This window comes from Epinephelus lanceolatus, chromosome 22 (assembly GCF_041903045.1).
Source record: "Epinephelus lanceolatus isolate andai-2023 chromosome 22, ASM4190304v1, whole genome shotgun sequence".
Taxonomy (NCBI): domain Eukaryota; kingdom Metazoa; phylum Chordata; class Actinopteri; order Perciformes; family Serranidae; genus Epinephelus; species Epinephelus lanceolatus.
In genome coordinates, this window is record NC_135755.1 from 35171257 (window position 1) to 35181039 (window position 9783).

At 47.3% G+C, this 9783-nt stretch overlaps 1 protein-coding gene across 1 annotated transcript in view; it reads right to left on the minus strand.

Moving 5' to 3' along the window:
• The window catches only part of LOC144459688 (uncharacterized), a 42396-nt gene that overhangs the window by 26973 nt on the left and 5640 nt on the right, over window positions 1–9783 (minus strand). The window contains exons 2-4 of the mRNA XM_078164133.1: window positions 7725–7854; window positions 6077–7326; window positions 2366–4231 (exon numbers count right to left, since the gene is read on the minus strand). Coding sequence (XP_078020259.1) covers window positions 2366–4231; window positions 6077–7326; window positions 7725–7854 — 3246 coding nt within the window. The remainder of the gene's footprint in view (window positions 1–2365; window positions 4232–6076; window positions 7327–7724; window positions 7855–9783) is intronic.

Below are 9783 nucleotides of genomic sequence, written 5' to 3' on the forward strand. Positions count from 1 at the left end.
CAGATTTATGAGTTGTGTCGGTGCCTTCAGTTGACCCACTTGTTACCTGAGTCGTGCCAGTCTCATCAGTGGTTGAGGTGCCATCAGTTTTCCCAGTTGTTACCTCAGTTGTACCAGATAGATCAGATGTGGATGTGCCATCAGTGGGTTGACTCGTTACAGCTGACTCAGTGGTTTTGATGGAGTCAGTGGAAGAAGTTGCATCAGTGTACTCAGTGGATAAGGTTGGGACCGTCGTGCCAGGTTGGTCAGATGTTGCAGTGGGATTAGTGGACTCAGTCGTTGACACTGCAGCGGTTTGAATAGTTTGGTCGGTTGTTGAAGAGGCATCAGTGGACTCAACTGTGGACGATTGATATGTTGTATAAGTTTGATCAGTTGTAGAGGTGCCATCAGTTTGCACAGTCGTTACCACGGTTTTATCGGTTGTGTAGGTGAATTCAGTTGGCCCACTTGTCACCTCAGTTGTTCCAGATTTATCAGTTGTGTCGGTGCCTTCAGTTGACCCACTTGTTACCTGAGTCGTGCCAGTCTCATCAGTGGTTGAGGTGCCATCAGTTTTCCCAGTTGTTGCCTCAGTTGTACCAGATAGATCAGATGTGGATGTGCCATCAGTGGGTTGACTCGTTACAGCTGACTCAGTGGTTTTGATGGAGTCAGTGGAAGAAGTTGCATCAGTGTACTCAGTGGATAAGGTTGGGACCGTCGTGCCAGTTTGGTCAGATGTTGCAGTGGGATTAGTGGACTCAGTCGTTGACACTGCAGCAGTTGGATCAGTTTGGTCGGTTGTTGAAGAGGCATCAGTGGACCCAACTGTGGACGATTGATGTGTTGTATGAGTTTGATCAGTTGTAGAGGTGCCATCAGTTTGCACAGTCGTTACCTCGGTTTTATCGGTTGTGTAGGTGAATTCAGTTGGCCCACTTGTCACCTCAGTTGTTCCAGATTTATCAGTTGTGTAGGTGCCTTCAGTTGGCCCACTTGTCACCTCAGTTGTTCCAGATTTATCAGTTGTGTCGGTGCCTTCAGTTGACCCACTTGTTACCTGAGTCGTGGCAGTCTCATCAGTGGTTGCGGTGCCATCAGTTTTCCCAGTTGTTAGCTCAGTTGTACCAGATAGATCAGATGTGGATGTGCCATCAGTGGGTTGACTCGTTACAGTTGACTCAGTGGTTTTGATGGAGACCGTTGTGCCAGTTTGGTCAGATGTTGCAGTGGGATTAGTGGACTCAGTCGTTGACACTGCAGCGGTTTGAATAGTTTGGTCGGTTGTTGAAGAGGCATCAGTGGACTCAACTGTGGACGAATGATATGTTGTATAAGTTTGATCAGTTGTAGAGGTGCCATCAGTTTGCACAGTCGTTACCTCGGTTTTATCGGTTGTGTAGGTGAATTCAGTTGGCCCACTTGTCACCTCAGTTGTTCCAGATTTATCAGTTGTGTCGGTGCTTTCAGTTCTCACACTTGTTACCTGAGTCGTGCCAGTCTCATCAGTGGTTGAGGTGCCATCAGTTTTCCCAGTTGTTACCTCAGTTGTACCAGATAGATCAGATGTGGATGTGCCATCAGTGGGTTGACTCGTTACAGTTGACTCAGTGGTTTTGATGGAGTCAGTGGAAGAAGCTGCTTCAGTGTACTCAGTGGATAAGGTTGGGACTGTTGTGCCAGTTTGGTCAGATGTTGCAGTGGGATTAGTGGACTCAGTCGTTGATACTGCAGTGGTTTGAATAGTTTGGTCGGTTGTTGAAGAGGCATCAGTGGACTCAACTGTGGACGATTGATGTGTCGTATAAGTTTGATCAGTTGTAGAGGTGCCATCAGTTTGCACAGTCGTTACCTCGGTTTTATCGGTTGTGTAGGTGAATTCAGTTCGCCCACTTGTTACCTCAGTTGTTCCAGATTTATCAGTTGTGTAGGTGCCTTCAGTTGGCCCACTTGTCACCTCAGTTGTTCCAGATTTATCAGTTGTGTCGGTGCCTTCAGTTGACCCACTTGTTACCTGAGTCGTGCCAGTCTCATCAGTGGTTGAGGTGCCATCAGTTTTCCCAGTTGTTACCTCAGTTGTACCAGATAGATCAGATGTGGATGTGCCATCAGTGGGTTGACTCGTTACAGCTGACTCAGTGGTTTTGATGGAGTCAGTGGAAGAAGTTGCATCAGTGTACTCAGTGGATAAGGTTGGGACCGTCGTGCCAGTTTGGTCAGATGTTGCAGTGGGATTAGTGGACTCAGTCGTTGACACTGCAGCAGTTGGATCAGTTTGGTCGGTTGTTAAAGACGCATCAGTGGACCCAACTGTGGACGATTGATGTGTTGTATGAGTTTGATCAGTTGTAGAGGTGCCATCAGTTTGCACAGTCGTTACCTCGGTTTTATCGGTTGTGTAGGTGAATTCAGTTGGCCCACTTGTCACCTCAGTTGTTCCAGATTTATCAGTTGTGTAGGTGCCTTCAGTTGGTCCACTTGTCACCTCAGTTGTTCCAGATTTATCAGTTGTGTCGGTGCCTTCAGTTGACCCACTTGTTACCTGAGTCGTGCCAGTCTCATCAGTGGTTGAGGTGCCATCAGTTTTCCCAGTTGTTACCTCAGTTGTACCAGATAGATCAGATGTGGATGTGCCATCAGTGGGTTGACTTGTTACAGTTGACTCAGTGGTTTTGATGGAGTCAGTGGAAGAAGCTGCTTCAGTGTACTCAGTGGATAAGGTTGGGACTGTTGTGCCAGTTTGGTCAGATGTTGCAGTGGGATTAGTGGACTCAGTCGTTGATACTGCAGCGGTTTGAATAGTTTGGTCGGTTGTTGAAGAGGCATCAGTGGACTCAACTGTGGACGATTGATATGTTGTATAAGTTTGATCAGTTGTAGAGGTGCCATCAGTTTTCACAGTCGTTACCTCGGTTTTATCGGTTGTGTAGGTGAATTCAGTTGGCCCACTTGTCACCTCAGTTGTTCCAGATTTATCAGTTGTGTCGGTGCTTTCAGTTCTCACACTTGTTAGCTGAGTCGTGCCAGATTTATCAGTTGTGTTGGTGCCTTCAGTTGACCCGCTTGTTACCTGAGTCGTGCCAGTCTCATCAGTGGTTGAGGTGCCATCAGTTTTCCCAGTTGTTACCTCAGTTGTACCAGATAGATCAGATGTGGATGTGCCATCAGTGGGTTGACTCGTTACAGCTGACTCAGTGGTTTTGATGGAGTCAGTGGAAGAAGTTGCATCAGTGTACTCAGTGGATAAGGTTGGGACCGTCGTGCCAGTTTGGTCAGATGTTGCAGTGGGATTAGTGGACTCAGTCGTTGACACTGCAGCAGTTGGATCAGTTTGGTCGGTTGTTGAAGAGGCATCAGTGGACCCAACTGTGGACGATTGATGTGTTGTATGAGTTTGATCAGTTGTAGAGGTGCCATCAGTTTGCACAGTCGTTACCTCGGTTTTATCGGTTGTGTAGGTGAATTCAGTTGGCCCACTTGTCACCTCAGTTGTTCCAGATTTATCAGTTGTGTAGGTGCCTTCAGTTGGCCCACTTGTCACCTCAGTTGTTCCAGATTTATCAGTTGTGTCGGTGCCTTCAGTTGACCCACTTGTTACCTGAGTCGTGCCAGTCTCATCAGTGGTTGCGGTGCCATCAGTTTTCCCAGTTGTTAGCTCAGTTGTACCAGATAGATCAGATGTGGATGTGCCATCAGTGGGTTGACTCGTTACAGTTGACTCAGTGGTTTTGATGGAGACCGTTGTGCCAGTTTGGTCAGATGTTGCAGTGGGATTAGTGGACTCAGTCGTTGACACTGCAGCGGTTTGAATAGTTTGGTCGGTTGTTGAAGAGGCATCAGTGGACTCAACTGTGGACGATTGATATGTTGTATAAGTTTGATCAGTTGTAGAGGTGCCATCAGTTTGCACAGTCGTTACCTCGGTTTTATCGGTTGTGTAGGTGAATTCAGTTGGCCCACTTGTCACCTCAGTTGTTCCAGATTTATCAGTTGTGTCGGTGCTTTCAGTTCTCACACTTGTTACCTGAGTCGTGCCAGATTTATGAGTTGTGTCGGTGCCTTCAGTTGACCCACTTGTTACCTGAGTCGTGCCAGTCTCATCAGTGGTTGAGGTGCCATCAGTTTTCCCAGTTGTTACCTCAGTTGTACCAGATAGATCAGATGTGGATGTGCCATCAGTGGGTTGACTCGTTACAGCTGACTCAGTGGTTTTGATGGAGTCAGTGGAAGAAGTTGCATCAGTGTACTCAGTGGTTTTGATGGAGACCGTTGTGCCAGTTTGGTCAGATGTTGCAGTGGGATTAGTGGACTCAGTCGTTGACACTGCAGCGGTTTGAATAGTTTGGTCGGTTGTTGAAGAGGCATCAGTGGACTCAACTGTGGACGATTGATATGTTGTATAAGTTTGATCAGTTGTAGAGGTGCCATCAGTTTGCACAGTCGTTACCTCGGTTTTATCGGTTGTGTAGGTGAATTCCGTTGGCCCACTTGTCACCTCAGTTGTTCCAGATTTATCAGTTGTGTCAGTGCTTTCAGTTCTCACACTTGTTACCTGAGTAGTGCCAGATTTATGAGTTGTGTCGGTGTCTTCAGTTGACCCACTTGTTACCTGAGTCGTGCCAGTCTCATCAGTGGTTGAGGTGCCATCAGTTTTCCCAGTTGTTACCTCAGTTGTACCAGATAGATCAGATGTGGATGTGCCATCAGTGGGTTGACTCGTTACAGTTGACTCAGTGGTTTTGATGGAGTCAGTGGAAGAAGCTGCTTCAGTGTACTCACTGGATGAGGTTGGGACTGTTGTGCCAGTTTGGTCAGATGTTGCAGTGGGATTAGTGGACTCAGTCGTTGACACTGCAGCGGTTTGAATAGTTTGGTCGGTTGTTGAAGAGGCATCAGTGGACTCAACTGTGGACGATTGATATGTTTTATAAGTTTGATCAGTTGTAGAGGTGCCATCAGTTTGCACAGTCGTTACCTCGGTTTTATCGGTTGTGTAGGTGAATTCAGTTGGCCCACTTGTCACCTCAGTTGTTCCAGATTTATCAGTTGTGTCGGTGCCTTCAGTTGACCCACTTGTTACCTGAGTCGTGCCAGTCTCATCAGTGGTTGCGGTGCCATCAGTTTTCCCAGTTGTTACCTCAGTTGTACCAGATAGATCAGATGTGGATGTGTCATCAGTGGGTTGACTCGTTACAGCTGACTCAGTGGTTTTGATGGAGTCAGTGGAAGAAGTTGCATCAGTGTACTCAGTGGATAAGGTTGGGACCATCGTGCCAGTTTGGTCAGATGTTGCAGTGGGATTAGTGGACTCAGTCGTTGACACTGCAGCAGTTGGATCAGTTTGGTCAGTTGTTGAAGAGGCATCAGTGGACCCAACTGTGGACGATTGATGTGTTGTATGAGTTTGATCAGTTGTAGAGGTGCCATCAGTTTGCACAGTCGTTACCTCGGTTTTATCGGTTGTGTAGGTGAATTCAGTTGGCCCACTTGTCACCTCAGTTGTTCCAGATTTATCAGTTGTGTAGGTGCCTTCAGTTGGCCCACTTGTCACCTCAGTTGTTCCAGATTTATCAGTTGTGTCGGTGCCTTCAGTTGACCCACTTGTTACCTGAGTCGTGCCAGTCTCATCAGTGGTTGGGGTGCCATCAGTTTTCCCAGTTGTTAGCTCAGTTGTACCAGATAGATCAGATGTGGATGTGCCATCAGTGGGTTGACTCGTTACAGTTGACTCAGTGGTTTTGATGGAGACCGTTGTGCCAGTTTGGTCAGATGTTGCAGTGGGATTAGTGGACTCAGTCGTTGACACTGCAGCGGTTTGAATAGTTTGGTCGGTTGTTGAAGAGGCATCAGTGGACTCAACTGTGGACGATTGATATGTTGTATAAGTTTGATCAGTTGTAGAGGTGCCATCAGTTTGCACAGTCGTTACCTCGGTTTTATCGGTTGTGTAGGTGAATTCCGTTGGCCCACTTGTCACCTCAGTTGTTCCAGATTTATCAGTTGTGTCGGTGCTTTCAGTTCTCACACTTGTTACCTGAGTCGTGCCAGATTTATGAGTTGTGTCGGTGCCTTCAGTTGACCCAGTTGTTACCTGAGTCGTGCCAGTCTCATCAGTGGTTGAGGTGCCATCAGTTTTCCCAGTTGTTACCTCAGTTGTACCAGATAGATCAGATGTGGATGTGCCATCAGTGGGTTGACTCGTTACAGCTGACTCAGTGGTTTTGATGGAGTCAGTGGAAGAAGTTGCATCAGTGTACTCAGTGGATAAGGTTGGGACCGTCGTGCCAGGTTGGTCAGATGTTGCAGTGGGATTAGTGGACTCAGTCGTTGACACTGCAGCGGTTTGAATAGTTTGGTCGGTTGTTGAAGAGGCATCAGTGGACTCAACTGTGGACGATTGATATGTTGTATAAGTTTGATCAGTTGTAGAGGTGCCATCAGTTTGCACAGTCGTTACCACGGTTTTATCGGTTGTGTAGGTGAATTCAGTTGGCCCACTTGTCACCTCAGTTGTTCCAGATTTATCAGTTGTGTCGGTGCCTTCAGTTGACCCACTTGTTACCTGAGTCGTGCCAGTCTCATCAGTGGTTGAGGTGCCATCAGTTTTCCCAGTTGTTGCCTCAGTTGTACCAGATAGATCAGATGTGGATGTGCCATCAGTGGGTTGACTCGTTACAGCTGACTCAGTGGTTTTGATGGAGTCAGTGGAAGAAGTTGCATCAGTGTACTCAGTGGATAAGGTTGGGACCGTCGTGCCAGTTTGGTCAGATGTTGCAGTGGGATTAGTGGACTCAGTCGTTGACACTGCAGCAGTTGGATCAGTTTGGTCGGTTGTTGAAGAGGCATCAGTGGACCCAACTGTGGACGATTGATGTGTTGTATGAGTTTGATCAGTTGTAGAGGTGCCATCAGTTTGCACAGTCGTTACCTCGGTTTTATCGGTTGTGTAGGTGAATTCAGTTGGCCCACTTGTCACCTCAGTTGTTCCAGATTTATCAGTTGTGTAGGTGCCTTCAGTTGGCCCACTTGTCACCTCAGTTGTTCCAGATTTATCATTTGTTTCGGTGCCTTTAGTTGACCCACTTGTTACCTGAGTCGTGCCAGTCTCATCAGTGGTTGCGGTGCCATCAGTTTTCCCAGTTGTTAGCTCAGTTGTACCAGATAGATCAGATGTGGATGTGCCATCAGTGGGTTGACTCGTTACAGTTGACTCAGTGGTTTTGATGGAGACCGTTGTGCCAGTTTGGTCAGATGTTGCAGTGGGATTAGTGGACTCAGTCGTTGACACTGCAGCGGTTTGAATAGTTTGGTCGGTTGTTGAAGAGGCATCAGTGGACTCAACTGTGGACGATTGATATGTTGTATAAGTTTGATCAGTTGTAGAGGTGCCATCAGTTTGCACAGTCGTTACCTCGGTTTTATCGGTTGTGTAGGTGAATTCCGTTGGCCCACTTGTCACCTCAGTTGTTCCAGATTTATCAGTTGTGTCGGTGCTTTCAGTTCTCACACTTATTACCTGAGTCGTGCCAGATTTATGAGTTGTGTCGGTGCCTTCAGTTGACCCACTTGTTACCTGAGTCGTGCCAGTCTCATCAGTGGTTGAGGTGCCATCAGTTTTCCCAGTTGTTGCCTCAGTTGTACCAGATAGATCAGATGTGGATGTGCCATCAGTGGGTTGACTCGTTACAGCTGACTCAGTGGTTTTGATGGAGTCAGTGGAAGAAGTTGCATCAGTGTACTCAGTGGATAAGGTTGGGACCGTCGTGCCAGTTTGGTCAGATGTTGCAGTGGGATTAGTGGACTCAGTCGTTGACACTGCAGCAGTTGGATCAGTTTGGTCGGTTGTTGAAGAGGCATCAGTGGACCCAACTGTGGACGATTGATGTGTTGTATGAGTTTGATCAGTTGTAGAGGTGCCATCAGTTTGCACAGTCGTTACCTCGGTTTTATCGGTTGTGTAGGTGAATTCAGTTGGCCCACTTGTCACCTCAGTTGTTCCAGATTTATCAGTTGTGTAGGTGCCTTCAGTTGGCCCACTTGTCACCTCAGTTGTTCCAGATTTATCAGTTGTGTCGGTGCCTTCAGTTGACCCACTTGTTACCTGAGTCGTGCCAGTCTCATCAGTGGTTGCGGTGCCATCAGTTTTCCCAGTTGTTAGCTCAGTTGTACCAGATAGATCAGATGTGGATGTGCCATCAGTGGGTTGACTCGTTACAGTTGACTCAGTGGTTTTGATGGAGACCGTTGTGCCAGTTTGGTCAGATGTTGCAGTGGGATTAGTGGACTCAGTCGTTGACACTGCAGCGGTTTGAATAGTTTGGTCGGTTGTTGAAGAGGCATCAGTGGACTCAACTGTGGACGAATGATATGTTGTATAAGTTTGATCAGTTGTAGAGGTGCCATCAGTTTGCACAGTCGTTACCTCGGTTTTATCGGTTGTGTAGGTGAATTCAGTTGGCCCACTTGTCACCTCAGTTGTTCCAGATTTATCAGTTGTGTCGGTGCTTTCAGTTCTCACACTTGTTACCTGAGTCGTGCCAGTCTCATCAGTGGTTGAGGTGCCATCAGTTTTCCCAGTTGTTACCTCAGTTGTACCAGATAGATCAGATGTGGATGTGCCATCAGTGGGTTGACTCGTTACAGTTGACTCAGTGGTTTTGATGGAGTCAGTGGAAGAAGCTGCTTCAGTGTACTCAGTGGATAAGGTTGGGACTGTTGTGCCAGTTTGGTCAGATGTTGCAGTGGGATTAGTGGACTCAGTCGTTGATACTGCAGCGGTTTGAATAGTTTGGTCGGTTGTTGAAGAGGCATCAGTGGACTCAACTGTGGACGATTGATGTGTCGTATAAGTTTGATCAGTTGTAGAGGTGCCATCAGTTTGCACAGTCGTTACCTCGGTTTTATCGGTTGTGTAGGTGAATTCAGTTGGCCCACTTCTTACCTCAGTTGTTCCAGATTTATCAGTTGTGTAGGTGCCTTCAGTTGGCCCACTTGTCACCTCAGTTGTTCCAGATTTATCAGTTGTGTCGGTGCCTTCAGTTGACCCACTTGTTACCTGAGTCGTGCCAGTCTCATCAGTGGTTGAGGTGCCATCAGTTTTCCCAGTTGTTACCTCAGTTGTACCAGATAGATCAGATGTGGATGTGCCATCAGTGGGTTGACTCGTTACAGTTGACTCAGTGGTTTTGATGGAGTCAGTGGAAGAAGTTGCATCAGTGTACTCAGTGGATAAGTTTGGGACCGTCGTACCAGTTTGGTCAGATGTTGCAGTGGGATTAGTGGACTCAGTCGTTGACACTGCAGCGGTTTGAATAGTTTGGTCAGTTGTTGAAGAGGCATCAGTGGACTCAACTGTGGACGATTGATACGTTGTATAAGTTTGATCAGTTGTAGAGGTGCCATCAGTTTGCACAGTCGTTACCTCGGTGTTATCGGTTGTGTAGGTGAATTCAGTTGGCCCACTTGTCACCTCAGTTGTTCCAGATTTATCAGTTGTGTCGGTGCCTTCAGTTGACCCACTTGTTACCTGAGTCATGCCAGTCTCATCAGTGGTTGAGGTGCCATCAGTTTTCCCAGTTGTTACCTCAGTTGTACCAGATAGATCAGATGTGGATGTGCCATCAGTGGGTTGACTCGTTACAGCTGACTCAGTGGTTCTGATGGAGTCAGTGGAAGAAGTTGCATCAGTGTACTCAGTGGATAAGGTTGGGACCGTCGTGCCAGTTTGGTCAGATTTTGCAGTTGGATTAGTGGACTCAGTCGTTGACACTGCAGCAGTTTGAATAGTTCGGTCGGTTG